We start from the raw sequence: 22746 nt of genomic DNA on the forward strand, positions 1-22746 counted from the left end.
CGAGTTGTGAAACACGAGTATGTGGCATATATGATACGCATCGACGTTTTAAGATAAAAAATGCATTGTCTTTGTCAATTCATTATCAATTTTCTTATCAAAAATATATAAAAGACAAAGCATCTGATTTTCTTATCCCTCTTCACCCAAACGCTTCACTCCACGTCAAAATTTATATACGGTAGCTTTTGATTCATTTACTTGCTTTGTCCTGTATTTGATTCAAATAGCCAGTGACCTGATGGTACTAGAGTTCACTTAGGGGATTTGAGCTTAATCTGAGTTACCATCAATGGTTACAACTGAATAAAAATTGGCATATAGACATATAGTGATCCACTCCTGAAATTCAGAAAACAAGCCAAAATTTGAATATATATACCTAAATTGCACAAACAAACACCTCAATATCATTTTTCGTGTTTAACCAAATGCGAAGGGGAGTGTCAAAACTCTGGGATTCATTTAAATTTTAGTGGCTGGCTCCAACAAGAATAAGATAAAAATGGAGCGAATCATCAGTTATATGAACATATAACAAAGTAAATGTATATGTTCTTTATCTACGAAGCATGAGTGCGGGTGCGGGTATGGTAGTGCACGGTACTGGGATACAGGAATCCGAGTAATGAAGAATATATCTCTAAGAATCGAGTGCGCGGTGCTGCGGGCGAGTGAAGAATCCCTGCAATCTAGTTCTTATAAACTGACACCTTTGTTTAGCCAAAAACAAACTGACACCGTCACTCTATTATAACGGTACTACCGTGAATCCCAGTAGTGCGAAGCATCAAGTCGAGATATACAAAATGCAATTATTAATCCAGAAATCACCGTGTCTGTTGGTATATATGCATCAGTACTCTCCTCCAATGTCCAAACCCATGTGTTTAGTTTTATCTCATCTCCACTTGCTTTTGACTTGTCTCTTCCATTTGCATAATGCTGTCTGCCAAATCTACAAGCGTCGTGTTACACACATATAATTTGCCTTCAGATCTCAAACACAGTATCTGTTATTTAGTTACTTTCTGATAATTAGTCTCTGTCAATCCTAAAGCGATCCCACTTTGTAATTGCTTTTCACATTCCCACCTTTCTGCAATAATGCACGTGATCAAATAAAACTCAATCTGGACAAGACGACATTTTCACTCGCACTGTAATTTTGTGCACCACAGATTGAAAAATCTAAATTCCAAAGCCTCGGCTTCTTATCTTTTTCTAGCTACAATTCATATCATACATTCACATCTTTATTTAAGCCCGCAGTAGCATTGTGTTTGACATACCCTTCTGGCCTCTTTCTCCGAAGATATTTGACAAATGTCGAATTCTTCATTTACTTCCGCTACTCAGACTATCCACTCGAACACTACTAGTACATTCAATGAAAGAGGGTGGGTGATTCAAATCCGCAAAACGCTTGAGGAGCAGATTGAGGAAGATCATAATGATATCCCCGTGAGTATCTTCAGTGTTCCCACAACCCTCATTTGCACGAGTCCTGACGCGTATATACCTCAACAAGTTGCATTAGGCCCGTACCATCACTGGCGTCAGGAGCTCTATGAAATGGAAAGGTACAAAGTTGCGGCTGCTAGAAGAACCATGAAGCAGCTTGATTGCTTTGATTCCTTTCAAGGAATTGTTGATCAGCTTCAGATGCTGGAGCCGCGGATACGAGCTTCCTACCACAAGTACCTCAACCTCAGTGGCGAAACTCTAGCGTGGATGATGGCCATTGATGTCTCTTTCTTGCTTGAGTTTCTTGAAGTCTACGCGAGAAAGGAGGGGAAGCTGCTTTCCAGGCGGACTTCAAGATTAACTTCGAATCTTGTTGATTCTGCAGGAAGAAAGTCAACGCATATTGCAATCCTTAGGGATATCTTGATGCTTGAGAATCAAATTCCTATGTTCTTACTGAGAAAGATGCTCGAGCTTGAATTGGGATCGTTGGTTGCAGCTGATGACATGCTGCTTTCCATGTTAAGGGGTTTGTCAATTGAGCTATATCCATTCAAAACCCCGGAAGAATTACCAATTCTTCTTATGGAAGATTCTACTCACGTTCTTGATTTCTTTTACCGCCTCCTGATGCCCAAGGCTTTTCGGAGATCCCAAATTACTGAGGGTGAAGAAATTTATGAAGCAAACAAAGAAGAGGAAGAAATCATCATCGACGAGGAATCACAGAGCAGAGTCTTAAAGTTCTTCAATTTTATATGGAGGACACTGTCAAAGCTAAATTTTCATCCGATACGTCTTTTCAAGGCATTACTCAACTCCAAAATACTAAAGGTGTTACTTAAGATGCCATGGACCGTCATCACAAAACTTCCGGTGCTTAACATGTTAAAAGAGCCCATTGAAAACATGTTTATGCGAGAAGATAAAGAAGATCTGAAGCCTGAAAACGACAGCATTGTTCGTCCTCCACGGATCGAGGAACTTACAATCCCTTCTGTCACCGTGTTAGCCAAATCCGGGGTCCGCTTTGTCCCAACCGATGGCGGAATTTGCAGCACTGATTTCAATGTAAAAACACGCACTCTGAGTCTGCCTAGAGTAAACCTAGACGTGAACACTGATATCATCATGAGAAACATGGTAGCATACGAGTCATGCAATGCCTCAGGGCCTCTAATTTTCGCCCGCTACACAGAGTTTATGAACGGTATTGTCGATACACCAGATGATGCGAAATTTCTCAGAGAAAATGGAATTATTTTTAACCGGTTGAAGAGTGATGAGGAGGTGGCGAATTTGTGGAATGGGATGAGCAGGTCAGTGAAATTGACGAAAGTGCCCTTTTTAGATAAGGTGGTGGAGGATGTGAACAAGTACTACAATGGAAGGTGGAAGGTTAAAGCTGAGAAAGCCATCAGGGGGTATATATATGGTTCCTGGAGGATTCTTACAGTGCTGGCCTGTATTATGCTTCTGGGTTTGCTTGGTTTACAAACTGTTTGCTCGGTTTATACTTGTTCCAGTGTGATTCGCAAGTATGCCACTCCTGATGAGGCTGCTGAGCCGTGATCTTATTCATTTGCGTACATGCATGCTTCCTACTTACTTTCTTCTTAAGAGGCTCGCGCTCAAATGAGAACCGTTGTTGTCGAGTATTGATATGTACCAGAAAAATCCATAACATGTATAACCAGGGTGTGTTACTGAGTGCTTTGTCTTTAAGCCTAAAACTGTTCTTAATCATCTATCTCTATGTTGGTTGCATTATTATCTTCTGTTTTGATGTAACTTGTGTTGTGTCTTGAGCATTTCGGTCAAATATTCTACTGTAACAAATTTGTATTTAGATAGCTGTTGAAAGTTTTGCGCCACTCTCCCACGTCCTTGGAAAAGTCATCATTAATTTATTATTTTAACGCTAACATAAAGTGATGTCAATTATAAAAAGACGACGAATGTATAAATTTCAAAGTGAAGTATGTGTGTGTGTGTGGAGGGACCAATATGATCATGTATGTCTGTTATGGGGCTTGGTCAGGGATTTACTGCACTGCTATGCTTGTAATGTATGCATTTCAAACCTCTTTCTCTATTAATTCTTTCAACTATTTTGCCCTAATGTTTGCAGTAAATTTCCACGTCACGAGTCTATACATTTTTTTCAATTATTTATCACATATAATTTTTTTAAAAAAATATAATTTCATAATTTATTTTTTAAATTTTTTACTTTTGAATAAAACTTAAACATTAAATATTTATTAAAAAGAGAAAAAAGAACTTATGAAATCATATTTTATAAGAACTATAAAAGTTCTCAAACATTTTGTAGGAAATTTCTTCCTCAAGAAATAAATTCGATGACTATCTTTATTATTGATAGAGTATCAAATTTAATGACGCCTATCATAAATTTTATCGGTAGGAAACTTGTCTTCAAAATTTGACTGACCCCTTGTTATAAATTTGACCATTCTTCATATTTAACGACAGTCAAATTTATTCGATCATATTTAATTTTGATTTTTTTATTTTGGGCGTTGATCTTAAAGATGATCGAAAACAGTTATGTTTAAAATCGATCATATTTAATCAGTCATTTTTATCCATTTTAGTGAGTTTATATTTTATGCTTTGCCTAAACTTATACTCCGTATCATCTTATCATCAATAATAATGGTTACCGTGGGCTATATATTGCATAAAAAGGACAAGCACATGAAAATGTGATAGACAATGATGTTACCGGAAGTTATCGATGGTTCCACATTTGTGGTCTCACCAGGAAATCAATCAAGAACAACCCTCACTCAGTCAGGCTAGCTACATCAGGGATGATGCATGTGCAGGTATACACATCTTCCTTCTATTCTCTCTTCTACTAATTAGTCTCTAAAACAAACCAGTCCTTTTCATTCCTCATATGTAATGGGACTCTGTAGCCAAAATTATGTAGATGTTTGTGTATTAACTCAGTTGAAGATTTTTCATTCATTAACTTCTCCATGTCGGATACAAAATAAATTTTCCACACTGATAATGAGAGTTGAGCCTGGACTTCAGCCTCCCGGCAATAATGCAGATGGTGAAATGTATTTCTACACAATGTGACAGTTTGCTTATTTTGCTAAGTAGACGACAGTTTCATTTAAGCACTTATTTACACACCACCAATCAAAACCCTAAAAATCAAATGCCTCATCTTCTTATCCTGTTTAGTTTCATACCATGCATACATTCACTTCTTTATATATTTACTTAGTAGCTTAACTATTTTAGTCCCAGCAGCCCTGCTAGTAATTAGCTCTTCTAAAAATATAAAAACCATGTCCAGTTCATCGTTTACTTCGGCTACACAGACTGTCCGCTCTAACAGCAGCAGTAATTTGAATGAACATGGATGGGTAGTTCAGATTCGTAAAACTCTTGACGAACAATTTGAAGAAGATAATAATGAAATCCCTGTTAGTATCTTCAGTGTTCCCACAACCCTCCTTCACACAAATCCTGAGGCTTATACTCCCCAACAAGTGGCATTAGGACCGTACCATCATTGGCGTCAAGAGCTTTACGAGATGGAAAGGTACAAAATAGCAGCCGCGAGAAGGACCATGAAGCACCTCCAATGCTTTAATAATTTTCAAGAAATTGTTGATCAGATTCAGGCGCTTGAGTCAACAATTCGAGCTTCCTACCACAAGTACCTCAACGTTCAGGGTGAAACTTTAGCATGGATGATGGCTATAGATGTGGCTTTCTTGCTTGAGTTCCTTGAAGTTTACGCGAGGAAAGATGGTAAATTACTTACTAGGGCTACGTCAAGATTAACATCAAATCTTGTGGATTCTGCAGGAAGGAAGTCAGCTCATATTGCAATCCTTCGAGATATCTTAATGCTTGAGAATCAGATTCCTCTGTTTTTACTAAGGAAAATGCTGGAATTCGAATTGGGATCCTTAGATGCAGCTGATGACATGTTGCTTTCTATGTTAAGGGGCTTATCAAAAGAGCTTTATCCATTCAAAACACCAGAGCAATTACCAAGAATGCTTATCGAAGATTCTTCTCATATTCTTGATTTCTTTTACCGCCTCCTGATGCCCAAGGCCTTTCGGAAGTCACAAATCACTGACCATGATGAAGAATTTCAAGAGGAAGATGAAATAGACGAAGCAATTGTTATCGATGAGGAATCACAAAGCAGAGTGATGGAGTTCTTTAATGTGATATGGAACGCCCTGTCGAAGCTAAATATACATCCGGTACGTTTTTTCAAGGCAATATTGTACTCTAAGCCATTACAATTATTACTTAAGATGCCATGGAATATCATCACGAAACTTCCAGTGCTCAATATGTTGAAAGAACCTATTGAGCAAATCTTTATGCGAGAAGATAAAGAAGATCTCAAGCCTGAGAATGACAGCATTGTTCGTCCCCCATTAATTGAGGAACTTACAATCCCTTCTGTCACCGTGTTATCTAAATCCGGAGTTCGTTTTGTCCCGACTGATGGTGGAATTTGCAGCACTCATTTCGATATAAAAACACATACCTTGAGCTTCCCTAGAATAAACCTTGATGTCAACACTCATGTTATCGTGAGAAACATGGTGGCATATGAGTCATGCAATGCAGCAGGCCCTCTGGTTTTCACTCGTTTCACGGAGTTTATGAATGGCATCGTAGATACACCGGATGATGCAAGGTTTCTAAGAGAGAAAGGAATCATTTTCAACCGTCTGAAGAGTGATGATGAGGTGGCACATTTTTGTAATGGAATGAGCAAGTCTGTAAAATTGACAAAAGTGCCCTTCTTAGATCAGGTGGTGGAGGATGTGAACAAGTATTACAATGGGAGGTGGAAGGTTAAAGCTGAGAAATGCATCAGGAGTTACATATATGGTTCATGGAAGATTCTTACGGTGCTGGCCTGTATAATGATCCTATGTTTGATGGCTCTACAAACTTTCTGCTCTGTTTATACTTGTCATAGTGTAATCAGTCAGTATGCCAATAGTATTGATGATTCTGCTAATCAGCCCTGATCTTATAGGCGGCGTTTGGTTCATGGTCAATGAGCCCAGTTAACAGGAATCGGAACCTCACACCCATGTGTTGGTATTTGGATTAGCCATTTTGTAGTATGAAATGGGAACCCCATTCCACTTGATGGGTAAATCATTTCTTCCACACCTCTTGAGATACTCATTTTCGTACCCCTCATTCTGATTCATGACTTACATTCTCATTTACCATCCAAACGCCCCAATAGTTTACTGGCACAATTACTATCTAGTTTCTATAATAACTTATTTGTAATAATATAATATGGTTTAGGGTCTTTCTAGTGTGGGCCCATGGGCACACTCTAACAACCACTTTTGTTGAGGTGGAAGGCTTTTATTGGTCGTGTTTTTTGTGCATTTGCAGGGGACCATGATTATTAATGAGGTTTTGGCCAATAAAAGCCTTCCACCTCAACAAAAAGTGGTTAACAAAAAGTGGTTGTTAGTGTGTGCCCATGAGCACACACTAGAAAATCCGTATGTTTTATATTTTCTCCGTCCTACTCAAATTAACTCGTCTAATGTTCTGTTCACTTGGAGAGAATAAAATACGAAAGAAACGGAATAAAAAAGTGGTGAGCAAAATCAGAACAAGTTCCAGACTTTCTCAAGGAATGTTACTGCAAATCATGGTAGTAAATTATGATCTTGAATTTGTCAACAGATTCGGTGCATACTTGAATCAACAACTATATAATACAGACACTAAAGCAATAGAATATGATCTAGTTGAGTTGGACAAGATGTTCAGTCCCTACTCATCCCTCACGTGCATAAACCCTCTTACCATCAGGGACGGGAGCCTGGGAGGATCGTTCCCTCCTCCCCTTGCGCTCCCTGTCGACTACAAACCATTTCTTCGCTTGTTTAGATCTTACTTATAATCACCATTTACTCAACCCCCTCTTTTCTTGTTTTGTAAGTCTGACCAATCATCTACTCATCCTGTTTTCAAATTCGAATCCACCTCTCTTTGGCAACTGAGCAATGATCACCGGAAAAGATATCTATGATGTGCTTGCGGCCATTGTGCCTCTATATGTGGCCATGTTCCTGGCCTATGGCTCGGTCCGTTGGTGGAAAATCTTCACTCCTGACCAGTGCTCTGGCATCAATCGTTTCGTAGCTGTTTTTGCAGTTCCATTGCTTTCTTTTCATTTCATTTCTTCCAATGACCCTTATGCCATGAACTATCATTTCATCGCTGCTGATTGTTTACAAAAAGTTGTCATTCTTGCAGCTCTCTTCGTGTGGCAATTTTTCAGTAAAAATGGCAGCTTAGAATGGATGATCACTCTCTTTTCTCTATCCACTCTCCCCAACACTCTTGTCATGGGAATCCCTCTTCTAAAAGCCATGTACGGAGACTTCTCGGGAAATCTAATGGTCCAAATTGTGGTTCTACAAAGTGTTATTTGGTATACTCTGATGCTCTTCATGTTTGAGTACAGAGGCGCAAGACTCCTTATTTCTGAGCAGTTTCCTGAAACAGCCGGCTCAATCACTTCTTTTCATGTCGAATCAGACGTGGTTTCGTTAAATGGACGCGAGCCTCTGGAAACCAATGCGGAGATTGGAGATGATGGGAAGCTGCATGTGGTGGTCAGAAGGTCTAACTGTTCTTCAAGATCCGTGATTTCTTACAATAAATCACACGCAATGAATGAAATGACTCCGCGAGCTTCGAATCTAACTGGCGTGGAGATTTACTCTGTTCAGTCGTCTCGTGAGCTGACTCCGAGAGCCTCGAGCTTCAACCAAAATGATTTTTATGCCATGTTTGCAAGTAAGGCTGCGAGTCCTAAACACGGTTATACAAATAGTTATGGAGGAGGTGATGTTTATGCTATGCAATCCTCAAAAGGTCCAACTCCAAGACTATCGAATTTCGAAGAGGATATGTTAAAGATGGGGAATAGTATTAGTAACAATAAGAACAAGAGACCGGGAGGCAGGAGTATGAGCGGTGAATTGTTCAATCATGGGAGTTTAGGATCTTCGTATCCACCTCCAAATCCGATGTTTTCGGGTTCCACACAAGCCAAGAGGAAGGACAGCAGTGGAGGGACTAGTAATACACCTAATAAGGAGCTTCATATGTTTGTTTGGAGCTCGAGTGCATCTCCTTCTTCTGAAGGGAATCTAAGAAACGCGGTTAATAGAGCTGCTGCTACTGATTTCGGAGTGGTTGATTCTTCTAAGGCTGTTCTTCAAAAAGAAATAGACGCTTCAAGAGGTTGCTTATTCACTATCTATAGTAAACTAACTGATATAGTCTAATTTTTTTCGATTGTAAATAATGTGTCTGATGGCGATGATACGTTTATGCAGCCAATGCGTTGCATGATCCGATGGAACACGCAAGTTCTTCGGGGAAAAATGGAGAACAGAGGGAGGTTCAGATGGAGGACGGAACAGCATTGAAATTCGGGACTAAGAGCAGTTCACCATACGATACGAGCCAGAAGAAGGCAGGGATTGAAGGACAGAGGAGCCACCAGATGCCACCTGCAAGCGTAATGACGAGACTGATTCTCATCATGGTCTGGAGAAAACTCATCAGAAATCCAAACACGTATTCCAGCCTCTTAGGCCTCATCTGGTCTCTCGTTTCTTTCAGGTACGTCTCTTATCCCCCTCTCGCTGATTTTGATAATGATAACGATACTTTTTTGTCAGCGATTCACTAATATATGCTGCGGAATTTGATTATGGACAGGTGGAATATCAAAATGCCGACCATCATGAGCGGATCGATAGCTATATTATCCGATGCAGGTCTGGGAATGGCTATGTTCAGTCTAGGTTTATTCATGGCGTTGCAACCGAAGATAATAGCCTGCGGAAAATCAGTTGCGACGTTTTCGATGGCAGTGAGGTTCTTAACTGGTCCGGCTGTGATTGCCGCAACTTCCATTGCTATAGGCCTCAGGGGTGTTCTTTTACACGTTGCAATTGTCCAGGTAACAATCTAGTTTGCTATTATAGAAATTTCCCTCGCGAAGTATAAGTAAAAATAAATAAATTTGGATAAAAAATTGTTGGTGACATAATTACAGGCTGCTCTGCCCCAAGGAATCGTGCCGTTCGTGTTTGCGAAAGAGTACAATGTCCATGCTGACATACTTAGCACCGCGTATGTTCCCTCTCTTTCATTATTTCTCATATAAATGAGTATTGTGCTCCGAGACCAATGCAGGTTGTCGTCGTACCCGGTGCACAAGTCTCTCGGTAGCGTAAAAGGTCCCGACACACGCAGTCTTGTATATCTAATTCATTTTGTATGTTGATAACTGCAGAGTTATATTCGGAATGCTGATTGCACTGCCCATAACGATATTATACTACATACTTCTGGGAGTATAACCGCAGAGAAGTCAAGGGAGATGGATGGAATATACGACGAAAGAGTCGAGGTAGACTCATGGATAGGAAAAGGATCGAATGCAATCAGATTGAATATAGGACAATTACATAGATGCAACTAGGACTTAAAAAACGACTTAAGAAACTACAACATGTAAACTAGTCAGCTAGAGTACTCAACGCGTGTGATTGTGGAGGAATATGCTACAAATACGGTCTGTTATTTGCATTATTTTAGTTGTCTACTGTCTGTATGTCGATGATCCCTTTTGAATTCTTTAATTTTGAAACTTGCGAATTCTTAGCGTTTTGTGTTGCTTTGAGTTGAAATGAAATAGCTCGAGTGACAGATCCAGATCTTGGAACTCAGGCTATGCGGCAAATGAATGCAATGAAAAAAAGTTTGGGTCTACTTGGTTACTTCTTACTCAAACTTTGTAGTTTAATACTTGTATAGTTCAAATGCTTAGCAAAAAAAATAAAAAGATATGCAAGTCAACTGATTAACTTGTTTAAACTCACCGTCGAATCTCATGTAGATACGGATATCCGTTGACTCATAAGCGTAGTTATATTCCTCTCGTGGTTTTGACAATTTTTTAAGTACTTTCAGTACTATTTCACGTGTGGAGATTTGTAACTTTTTTTAATACAAAATCAAATTAACAAAACCCCATCTTCCTAACAGATGTGTCACCTGTTTGTATTCCTTGAAGAAAACTCGAATGGTCGGCGATTTTATCTCATTATCAATTTTATTCACTTGCTTCTTAAATGTCATCTTTTACACTGTCAAAAAATATTCTAATAATTGACATCTGATTCGATGTGTCAACTTCTTCCGATAATATTTTTTTCATTATTGAGATCACAATTAAACTGATACTATATTCTAGGATGCTATTGCTTTCAAGCTCAACTTCAATGGCTCTACATTTCTGCTCTATTCTAGAGTTCTCAAATATACTGACATACTCATCTTATATTTGTCGAGGTTGGAACTGTCAATTTTCCCGTAAAATACATCAAAATAAGAGGTCTACACTTGTACTGCCATGCAAGTCACATGCAAGTTTTCAGTACTTAATAATTCTATCTGTCGTACTCTTTCCTGTCGGGACTGACACAACTAGAAACAAACATTTAAATTTGAAATTTCAAAGAGCTAAGCACGAGATTGGGGAAGCAAGAATAACGGTATAAAATGGAGACCTGTTTACACCCAATAGCAGACACTTTGCATCTAATAGCCTGCAGCTCCGCCTTCTGTGGACATTCACACTAACCCTGTGTTTCTATATGTATCTGCAGACCGATTCTCCCTATTTTAATATATGTTTGCATATAGATCTCTTTCACAGACACCAGATCGCTATCAGATCTCCTATTTAAGCTATTAGTTTTAGTAAAAGAATGGTTACTCAATTAACAAGTTTCAACATGTGGAATACTGGTAATGGTATCCGCTGACATTGCAACGGCTACCGAAAAATATTTCAAATTTGAGAGGTAGCCACGTAGTATCGGCAGGTAGTCAAGGGCTAATCAACTAAGTATTTAACTCACACCTCAACGTGAAGTGCAGTGCCGAAATATTTTTGGGCCCCTTCTAGAAGTATTACTAAAATACTCCTTGGATAATAAAAGTTTTGTACACATTTCTTCTAACCATGTAGAAGAGGGAATTAATTGAAAACCCATTTGGGAAACAAAAGAGAGGCATGAATGAAGATAGCTTAAAAGCTACAATTCTAAATTTAAAATTTCTCTTATACAAAGAGACTTCATGTTCATGTGTTACAAACTTTATGAATTATCTTAATCTGTCATAACTGTAAAAATGAAGCTACTCAGATACAGATCCTAGGTTAGTAATAAAACTATCAAAAACTAGTCACTGAGCTAAAAACGGGGAACTGATGATGCATAAATTAAATAAACAATACAGGATTTAGTAATATATTCTTTCCATGCATGTACAGAAATTAGACGCTCTCATCTTGAAGAACAAGTTCGTGTTTTTCACCATTCTCTTTGCTGAGCATAGATTTAGGTAAAGAGAACGATGCTTGCTTAGATGAAGTTTTAATTGATTGTTGCTGCTTACGCAAGTTGAGATGGGTGTAGTAAGACATACCACAAAGAGCTGTGATTGCTCCACAGATGCTGGTTGTTCCAGGATTAGAACCAAAGAGAAGAAAACCCCCAAGAAGAATTACACAAGTTTTGAACTGCCCTAGAATCGCATGGGTCACCGCAGAGGTTTCCCTGTGACAAAATGGAGAGAAAATTAGAAAGGCAAATATCAGCAAATGCAATTTGAAGTACATTTCGCACTCCAAACATATTGCAATCCATAGTAGAGATGAAAGAATGATGCATCATTTAGGCTTCATAAGTTTGCAGAACAACAACTTGATTTTGAGACGAAGAATTCTTCAGAAATAATTTCTAGTAATGTTCTTAATCGTGGTGGTTAGAGTGTATTCACACACATTTGAAAATCCGGGAGATGTTCTCATCACTTATAAATGGGGAGTCACTTTCAGTAAAAATTCAACATTCTCACAATAATTTTCTTTTATTGAAAAGTACCTTATCTTCTCTAAACTAAAAAATAGAGGAAAATCAGTAAACAAATTCTTAAAATGAACAAACACAGGAAAATCAGAGAATCATGAACATAGCTGTCCCCAACTAGATACATACCAGTTCATATAGCATTTTTTCCTGTGAAAAAAAGAAGAGCCATACATAGTGCACTATTAAAGGAAAAGATGCATTGGTTCATCCATATGACTCCAGAAACTTTTGTCTCAAAGCAGAAGCGAGATATAACAAATAAATTATCAATGCCGGCTTCATCAATATTCTATACATTTACAAAACCCTGCAAGAAAATAAGCTTTCTTTGTTCGGCATATTGATTGTTCTTTTTTCTCCCAAGAAAACATTTAAGTATCTAACAACATCTATGTACCAAATTTTGTATTTTCTTCTAGTAAAATAGCTAACTATATAACTGAGGCAGTAGAACTCTATTGAAAGAACATATAGTAGTAACTACTAGGTTAAAAGTCAAACTAATAATACTAACAAATTATAAACTTTTTAAGAGCAAAAGCCTAGCTGATGCAACCAGCCTAAATTGATCAATACTTCTTCTGGCATAAAATTTTCATAAACAGCGCATAAAGAGTCTCTGTATGTCTGCACATCTACCTAAATTATCTTTTACTTGGAGTTCTAAATACTTTAACACAAGCAACAAAAAGAAAAAAAAGAGAGGAGATAATCATACCGAAGTGCTAGAGCACCTGACCACTGAAGTAAAAAGCCAAGGACAGCAGAAGCAAGAATGATGGAGGCGTTACTGAAACTCCAATCGAAGGAGAAGACACCCGGAGGATCAAGATACGGCATCATGATAACTAGAAAAAACAAAGTAATAGGTGTAGTCTTCCACATCAACCTGCAAATATTCTAACAGAATGAGCTGCCAAAGTCTGTAAATATGTTAGATATTGAGAGGCCTATAAACTTTATATGATTTCATAGAAAAGGGAAAAGCATTTTCTTTAGAAGATATTTTAGTTCAGTATTGAGAAATGGACTTGCAGTGAGAAAATTAACATAAAATGTGTATTAAGTCAGTCTTGACACTCATAAAGAAAAGGTAAGAAAAAAATAATTTAAGAAACTAAAGGTAAATTAAAAGCATATGTTTAGGAGGAGCTATGACATACGCTAGAGCATTCCAGTTATCTTGCTGCTGAAGATTGGACCATAATATCTTGTTGACAGCACTCGGTATGATCCATGCCACTGCTATACAAGCACCAAAGAAGTGGAATTGCAAATCTGTTACTGTAGCAACAGCAACACCAATTGATACTACAGTAAGTGCAAGCACCTGGAGAAAACCCATTACAAAGATTAGAGACACTGTCAAGGTGCAGTAAGAGCTCCATATCATCAGAATGGGGCATGTCAAGATTGACGTAGACATTGATATCTGATAAGTATATTTTATACAAATAGAAGTAATGCTTTAGAATGGGAAAATGGGTAATAACGGTTTTTGCCTATCGGATGAGTTATAGGAATTTGAAGAACAAAATTAATATTACACTATTAGAAACTAAACTATATAATGATGACAGAATCTTTTGAACAATAAAAAAATCTGAAACACAAGTCTCTAAGCAAGGTGGTTATTGGTCATCTCTTGCAAGTAGACACTAGGTACCACCAGAAACATCCAGTACTGGGGGATATCACATGACCTAGAAGTTACCAAGCATGTTTAATAGTCTAAGAATCACATAAGGTAAGAAATGAATATGCATACAAATAATGGAGACACTTGGAGCGAGTTAAATAATTGTTGTAATGAATGTGTATAATTCTTTAAAAAAACCAATATAAAAACTAAAGTGAGAAAGTGATTTGATTTTTCCGTTTTTGCCAGTCAAGAAGAAATGACAAAAGGATGGGCCACTTGGTATCATGATACAAAGATATAACAACCTACAAGGGGAGTTAGCATATTTTGCAAACGTAAATATGCTCTACAAATAGTGATATCTTCGAGTAATATATATACTAATTTAGTTACCTTTTGGAATAAAATTCTTTTCCGAAAAACAATGAATTCAGCCAGAACAATCGCTGGTGTTACAGCAATCTTAGCCATCTGATAAAATCCTACACTGTAAAGGAAATACGTTTACCAATAATCAAGAAGTCTCATTAGCTATATTCAAGAAGTGGGAGGATTCCAATGCCTCACCTATTAAACTTTAAGCTAACATTGGCAAGGCCAGTAGAAAGAGACATGACTATAGCAAGAGCCAACAATGATGAGAATTTGGGGGACTTCGCAGGAGGAGCCGGAAGAATGGACAAAGCTTTAAGGATGGCCATCAAGAACCAGCTACAGACATAGTGAATAAATGTGAGAAATATTGGATAATTGAATCCAAGTTTCACAAGCACCTGAAATCAATTAACAGAAGCAAAGGAACCTCGTTAAAATTAGTGAAGTACAAAAAGTTAAGTATCAGGAGAAATCGAGGACAGTCAATTATACAGACCAATTTGTTCATCAATATAATACTGACGGACACCACAAAATTGAATGTAAGGGCAACAGCAGGCCCGACCAAGAACTGCTGTTGACGCCGCAATTTGCTAAATAAGGAAGCTCGTAGTTCTTCCAGTGCTCTACCTATTAAAGAAAAAAAGAAGAGAAGGATCATTGTTTAGTGAATATTAAATGGAACATAATGTCAATACCAACAGCTAGCTGTGACCATCTCTTTGCAAATTTGATCACTTTGTCCCTTTTAAGTTCCTAAGTAGATATAGCACACCCATTCATGACCAACAATTAATAAACAGCTAAATGATTATAGCTCGTGTTTGCAGTGATAGTCATGTTTTTGGGTAAGGCTGCTTACTTGTATATCTACCTTCCCCATTTGTACAGAATTAAAAGATTGGCCATAGGGCAAAAAAAAAAAGAGAAGGGAGGAAAGTTCTGGCTGTATATTAAACTCCTGCAAATTCCAAGTACTTGATCCTATTACACAAAAAAAGGAGTAGTTTACTTACTGAACTGAACCTACTGACCAGTTTCCAGTGACTTCAGAAACTTTAGTAATTACATCATCATGTTTATCCAGATTGAACTGCATATCAAACATCATAAATACCATAACTGGGTACTACACCTACCACTTTAAGAACAAATACAGTAAATGGTAAGGTTTGCATTTATTATTACTGTTTTCCACTGTTTCTCCAACTCCTTTCCAGATAAACATATACACCATAGATGGGAACCAGTAAACTCTGAGAATCCACACAAAAGTTGAAAGCTTTACAAGTACCTTATAATCAAGAAACTATAATTAAGCAAGAACTCAAATCTCCAGTAACAATATCAGGAAAAAGAACTGCCCAAAACCTCATTTCCCAATCAATCAGCAACACCCATTATCATATATACACCAAATGCATTAAAAAAATAAAAAAAAATCCCAAAAAAATAAACCAAACACAGAACAGACATGAAAAAAAACCAAGAAAACATGAAACAGGTGTACCTTGCTCTCCAGGATCACTGTCTTTACGCTTAAGAATTTTTCGAACATCTTTTCTGTCAAAGAAACTAAACATCTTTTTCCACTGTAAAAACAAACAAAACCCCCTTTTTAAATCAACCAGAAGGAGAGCATTTGGTACATTTCGGATGGGCTTATTTATATAGTATTATCCAAACAGATAGATACAAAGTCAGATAATAGATACAAATCCAAGAATCAAAGCAGGGAAGATAGAGACATATAAAATATATGTGGGGGCTTAAAGAGAAAAAAGTGGTGATGGGGTAGAAAAATAGAAGAATTGTTTGTATCAAGTGGGGCGAATTAAAGCAACAAATCACGCTAACAAATAATCACTTGAGCACCGACAGACATTTTAAACTGATAGATACAGACATGATTGTAAGTATATTATGTTTGATGGTTTTAAGTGAAAGTGAAGACAACTCAAGTGGAAAACAGCAACCAGTTTAAGTTAAAGGGGAGATGGGTGTTGTAGCAGTGAGTACGAGGACTGCAACAGAGCCACTGGGATTAGAAAATACTGCCCCAGATTCGTCTGTTTTGTGAGTATTCTTTTACGATAAATTCATTGACTTGTGGTTTGTGAGGTAATTTGTAAATTAGTTTTGAATCAATTTTTTTTTTACCATAACTACAGAATGGATTAAGTATCATAATAATGTTCGAATGGCAGGGTTTAATTCGTTCAAAAAATTTGTATTTAATTTATGAACATGCAAAAATTTCTTGGAATTTAAATAGTAAAATATATATGACTGAGAAGATAATATGTAGAACAATTATATAGGAAAGCATAGCTGGACTATGACAACAACATTCAACATTTTGTTCGTTCAAAAGTATTAAGCATGAACTAGTTTTCCGGCGCTACATCTTTATCCATAAACCAAAGACATCATCCTGTAAATATACACAACTAGGATGGTGCCCGCTGCCGCGAGCTAAATTGTGAAAATAAAGTGTTTTTTTCACTTCAATTTTTGTGTTAATATAGATTTTGGTGCATACCAAAAAAATATATAAGTATACTATAGTCCTGTTACTTTCGAATGTTAAAAGTCGACGATTTTTGTAGATGTACAAAGTATTGTAATATAGTTCATTGAAAGTCCCTTTCTTCTTTTTTCTTGAAGACTGAATTGGCCTGACATGAAATTTTTATAATTGATGTATTATGTATAAACTTTTTCTTTCTAACAATAATATCGAAGAATGTATATTGCTATTGTATTCTTATTAGTTTTTCGGAATTTTCAAAGTTTTTTCTGATGAAGTTAGTTATTACGATGGTGCTTCAAACGTTGTACGAAAATAATATTACTTATGAATCGTTTCTTGTATCTATCCATTGAGATTTCACGTTTTTTAAAAATAATTCATTTCCTTTTGAGTAATTACATATATGCATGATGTCATCCATTACATTTTAATATTGAAAGGAAATATGTTTCCCTATAAACGGTTTTAAAAAATATGCAAATGTTAAATATAAGTATGTAGGGTACCCCGTTCGATTCATTTTACATTTTGTTTGTCTATTATAGGAGGTTTTAAATCGTTGTCATTAAGCAAATTAAAATAGAGTTTTAAATAAGTTTGCGTTCACTTTAAATTTAGTAATGGCATTAATTTTTTTTTAATTTTTAAAAACAGTAATTACTTTGCGTAGTAGCTCAGATTTTCGAGACACGTGAAATCATTTAATGCAACATTCATTTTGTAACGAAGATATAAATTTTTTCCCCCGTCAAACTGTCATGTTGTTTCGAAAGAAACAGCAAAACCGTCACGCTAACATATAATCTCTCTGTCATTTTTGCACGTAGTTTTAAGTCATTTGACCTCGTGCTTAAATCCTTATTTTCAAAATTTTATTTTATTCCCAAAAAACATATGATTAATATTATTATTAAAAAAGATAAAATTTAAAAAATAATTATTTTAAGCATGCGGTAAAAAAAGTTGATAGTAAGTGTAAAATAGTCAAACGACCTATATTTCAGAACGGAGGTAGTAATAATAGAATTCGTGTGTGTTTTTTACTTTTAAAAACAGCATACTATAGTCAACACATTTATTTGCCATAAATGTATTGTAACTGTGAGTAGAATAACGTATTACTCTAGTTTTTCATTACAACACGATGTGTATTTATTCCCCCCTTTGAGCAAACTCTTCTCTTCCACTCTACTATTGTCGAACCAAATCAGGTAATTTCCATCTGCTGAACAATTTTTGTTTTCCGAATATGCATGTGATGAATAAACTTTTAAATTTTAATATAGTTTCATTAAAGTCTGATTTCGGTATGATTATGAAGGTTTTGTGAAGCGGAAGTAGATATAGAACGATGGCTCTGCAGTCTATACTCCCGGTGGAGTTCTTGAAGCCCATCATATATGGTCCGGATTCTGCTATCTCTGACAGCTTGGTATGTTTGTAAAATATATACTGTCCTCGTTTTACAGTTTCCCTAAAATGAATTGATTTGTCGGAATTGTTATTTTAAAAATTGCCGCGTGGTTTTGTTGAGCGATTTGGGGATTCTCTTCCAAGGAATGTACTCGTCAAGACCATGGATGGAGAAGAGTTCAGGATTACATTCTCACAGGTGGATGGGTCTTTTTCTGGCATGCATAGGCTTCTCATGAAGTTATCTGCCAAGCAACTACAATTTATCATTTTTAAGTTCTTTGGTGGTCCGAAATTTGAAGTATATCTGTTAGATACCAATCACATCATGCATGCTACTCCAGGTATTTTTGTTTTTTTTTTTGTGTATTTTCATTTCGATGTAAGTTTAGTGTTAATCCATGTTGAATCTTACAATTGCAGGAATGCATTTGCCTTTTAAATGCAAGTTTATTAAAGTGATGTACAAAGTTTCTAGTTGCTGGACACCTGTGGTTAGACAATTTTTTTGTTGGAGAATCAATTTTTTCTGTAATTTCGTAGGATGTACTAACGTTTTAATAAATTTTTTATTGTAATTGTTAGGAACTATCAGAAGAATTTATTGCATACTATGGTAAAACAGTTCCTCAGACAATTAATTATCAACTGAGCAATGGTTCAGTCTTGGATGGTCGTTATGATAATGAAAAAGGCAGGTTATTTGGTCTGCAGCAATTTTATAAGTTGTATAACATGTCATGGTTTGATACCATTGTGTTGACCTACAATGGCAATAATGTTTTTAATGTTCGTGGATTTGGGAAAGATTGTATGGAGAAGAGGCCCTTTAGTAAGTACTATAAGATTTTGAAATGGTTAAAATTAGTTGAACTATGTTATTTTCAGAAATATATACATTTCTAACAATTTGAATCTGAAATTGATCAGTGAATTCAATTGGTTATTTTGAAATTGAAGTCAAGCCTTCTCATCTTCAGGAATATGATTTTGGGGTGGTAAGAATGTATTTATTGTAGTTGATAATCTTTTCAGATCGGACATTGGTTTGTTTTGTATGACATTTGTCTTCATTTACAGACTATTCCAGTGAAGTTTCATGGTGTCTTAGATGATCTTGGTCAATGTGAGAATCTTGACATACGACATGGAGAAAGTCGGTGGACTGTTTTGTTGAAGAAGAGAATGAAACGTGCTGAACTGCACTCTGGATGGACTCTTCTACGGAAAGAGTTGGAACTTAAAGTTGGTGACATATGTCTATTCCGAAGGACAGGTTCCAAATTGAAATTTTTCCTTGATGTTTATAGGTCTTGCCTATGAATCATACTCTGCAATCTATATTAAGCAAGCTTATTACTAACTTTAGTGAACAATGGCATCATGGCGTGAAACTAATATTTTGGGGTAGTTGGGGTCACTGGTAATGCTGTTGGATGTTTAAGATTGGTTTATTTGGTTTTTATTTAAGATTTGCACTTTATCATATAATCAGAGTAGTTAACATTGGCAGTATTACAGACCACTTCGTTTAAAAAAACAATGAGTAGGGCAGATGTGCAGATGATGATAATAAAGTTCTCATAATTCGTAATGCATGATAGATTAAGAGTAGGTTTTTTTCATACGTATATCAGTATGAGAATTTCTTTGTTAGCTTCTTCTTCCTCTGAGGTCTTTTATCCACTTCTGTGGTTTTGATGTTAGGGTCAGAGAAGTCTTCTAAATGATAGCTTGGCCCCGACTCCTGAATTCATAATTGAGTTTCATTAAAAAATGTTAATGGTTAAAGTAGGAGACATGATTCAATTTTTTCCTATTACCTGAGTTAGTGTGTTTGCAACAGCAGATAAGGGAGTTGTAGTTTCCTCTGTATCATTAGTAATTGCAGATTGGCATACAGACACTCCATTTGCATAGTAGGAATTTAACTTTCCTAAGATGTTTGCTTCCTTGATATGCAGTCTTATGTAGAAATTCTGTTTTTCTAGTGCCTTTAGGATTGTAGGTACCCTCCCCGATTGTAGCACCTTGATAACATACATTACCAGAATTGATAAGACATAGATAACAAAAGATCCTTAACAATTCAAATGAGTAAAACATCTATACCTCGTCGTCAAAGTCTGTCACAGCAAAATTAAAAATACTTCTTATTTCACGATCGAATAAGACAATATGAATTTCGCCAGTTTTGTCTTCTGCGATGACAGTAATTTCCCACCTGTATTTTTTGTTTTGTATGAATTAGTTATTTTTTCAGTGTTACACAGTTTGCCTGCACCTGTTATCATATTACATTTTTAATATATAAAAGCTCAGTTAGGCACATAACCTCAAATCTGGTTCTGGAACATTTCTATCAGCACATCTATAGCATTTGAAATTTCCGTTCTTCATTTCAACCGACTTATAGCAAGAAGTACAATGGTAGCGGTACCATATTCCAGTCTCCAACACTTCTTTGATTTGAACCTTGCAAATAATCTGTTTCTGCATTTATTTTCCACTGTATACGTTAAAGATATGTTAGTATTATAAATAAGTTCATGAAAATAATTTTAACTTTACCTCAGCATCATGCATTTGAAGTTTTTTCACCTCTTTCACTGTGATTTCTTCGTATTTAGGTTTCACATAGTTGACGAAGTTGTATTTTCCAAAAAGTCCTCTTGCATACCTGTATTTTGTTTTGTTACGTTTTATTGTTATTATAACGGTGGACTACTATCATATATGTAATAAGTATCGAAATCTTACATCCTCCTTAGAGCAGCAACACTTTCATCCTGATAGTTAATGTAGAAGGTAGTTGCTGTCACATTGGCTAGCTCGTATTGTTTTGCATTCATCTTTTGTGGTTGCCAGGAAGTCACCTTTGCACTTGATATGATAATTATTGTTGGATGTTCCTCAACGTTTTGAATAGTTTCGTTGAATTTTTCAGCCATATTGTCCCAGAAACAGACATTAACCGAAGACCTAAAATTGAAAAGTGTTATAGTTTATTATATTAACATGTCAATGATAAGATATATTTGATAATAGAGAAAATCTAACCTCCCGTCAACAATGTTGAACTTAACCTGCTTCTGTTTTTTGCCGAATCGATTAACCAAGTCAGCTATCGGCGTGTCGTTTTCTATTATTCCAACGACATCTAATAATGTAAGATATAGGTACTATTATTTTCCAGATTAAGCAAGTTCAATAGATTAAGCAGTATGAGGTTTGATTGATGATTGTAACCTGTAAGGAAGATGTTTTTGTCTGCAATATCATCCAATTGTCCTAAGTCATAGAAATCGAACATATTCTTCTGGATGAAGCCATCATCCTCTTCTACTTTTTCAATATGAGTGTATGTAGTAAGGATGATTTGCTTATCATGATTAACAACTCTGAATTTTTCAGTGTTTTCATAATTTTTTATTGTGAAGTTGGAAATTATGCATAAATTTCCATCACTGAGCTTTGTTTCATTGTTTTCAATGACTTTCCCCGGGACAAATGCATGCATTCTGAAATTCTGAAACGTTGAACTATAATTTATTTTTCCAGTCTTAATTATATAAAAAAGCTAATAACTTATTATTATTACTATGTAGTGAGTAAGTTACCTTATCATCCAGTAGGAGAATGTTGATTCCTTTCCATCCATCACCAGCGCTTGATACTCCTTTCCAATGTCATAGAATTCTAACCTTGATTTTCCAGTTGTATGAGCCTGCGTGTAGTTCTTCCAAACAGTTGTATTTTGAGGAGCTCATTTTTCACAAATGTTTTAGTCGGAGGAAGAGTGTTCCTTATATTCGAACATTTTTTTTAAACGTGAAATTTTTTGGGTTTTACTTGTAGGTTGTTCTGCAGCAAGGTAGCCCCGAGTTTTTATGATGATTTGATGGTGCTAGATACGTTAAGATTTATGTTTTCCATGTATAGTTGTTTACACATTGGATAATAATCACCAAAGTGGACAACAGATGTTAAAAGCAATATCTGTCATCCAGTAGCTTTTAATGTTATATAACCAGAAAAAATAGTAGCGTTGTGTCAGCAAAAGATGTTTAAAGTTACACACAATGTCACCAAAAGTCTAGTAGTACAAAACACTGTCACGATCATGGTGTTAATTACTGGACACTTTCCACTTCAATCTGCCAAAAGATAGTAGGTTCATTGCACGCTTGAATATCTTCACAGCATATCAACCCTGCTACAGATTATCATAATTTTTATTGTGTTCGTTAATCTAAATAAATAATTTCATCTGCTAGATATACATTAAAAATTAT

The 22746-nt window shown here is 36.2% G+C and overlaps 4 protein-coding genes across 6 annotated transcripts; 3 read left to right on the forward strand and 1 right to left on the reverse strand.

Moving 5' to 3' along the window:
- Positions 1-1245: 1245 nt before the first annotated feature.
- LOC108220036 (putative UPF0481 protein At3g02645) lies at positions 1246-3341 on the forward strand. Its single transcript, XM_017393675.2, has one exon. The coding sequence runs from the start codon at positions 1327-1329 to the stop codon at positions 3037-3039; it is 1713 nt and encodes a 570-aa protein (XP_017249164.1). The 5' UTR covers positions 1246-1326; the 3' UTR covers positions 3040-3341.
- A 1325-nt stretch (positions 3342-4666) lies between these two features.
- On the forward strand, positions 4667-6814 carry LOC108219848 (putative UPF0481 protein At3g02645). Its single transcript, XM_017393394.2, has one exon. It carries the CDS (start codon positions 4797-4799, stop codon positions 6516-6518), a length of 1722 nt encoding a protein of 573 aa, XP_017248883.1. The 5' UTR covers positions 4667-4796; the 3' UTR covers positions 6519-6814.
- Positions 6815-7241: 427 nt separating this feature from the next.
- LOC108219847 (auxin efflux carrier component 2) lies at positions 7242-10315 on the forward strand. Its single transcript, XM_017393392.2, has 5 exons — positions 7242-8775; positions 8871-9159; positions 9259-9502; positions 9599-9675; positions 9839-10315. Exons 1-5 carry the CDS (start codon positions 7527-7529, stop codon positions 9903-9905), a joined length of 1926 nt encoding a protein of 641 aa, XP_017248881.1. The 5' UTR covers positions 7242-7526; the 3' UTR covers positions 9906-10315.
- A 1312-nt stretch (positions 10316-11627) lies between these two features.
- Positions 11628-16566, reverse strand: LOC108219964 (nucleotide-sugar uncharacterized transporter 1). Of its 3 annotated transcripts, none has more exons than XM_017393572.2 (7): positions 16016-16566; positions 15002-15135; positions 14698-14903; positions 14524-14617; positions 13652-13818; positions 13207-13377; positions 11628-12173 (listed from the first exon to the last, which is right to left on the reverse strand). In XM_017393572.2, the coding sequence occupies exons 1-7, from the start codon at positions 16086-16088 to the stop codon at positions 11891-11893; spliced, it is 1128 nt and encodes a 375-aa protein (XP_017249061.1). In that variant the 5' UTR covers positions 16089-16566; the 3' UTR covers positions 11628-11890. The 3 variants fall into 3 exon arrangements, with proteins under 3 accessions (XP_017249061.1, XP_063949699.1, XP_017249062.1); XM_064093629.1 differs by lacking the exon at positions 16016-16566 and adding an exon at positions 15522-15996; XM_017393573.2 differs by lacking the exon at positions 15002-15135 and having other exon boundaries at positions 16016-16559.
- Between the last annotated feature and the right edge of the window lie 6180 nt (positions 16567-22746).

This window comes from Daucus carota, chromosome 5, assembly GCF_001625215.2.
Source record: "Daucus carota subsp. sativus chromosome 5, DH1 v3.0, whole genome shotgun sequence".
NCBI lineage: Eukaryota > Viridiplantae > Streptophyta > Magnoliopsida > Apiales > Apiaceae > Daucus > Daucus carota.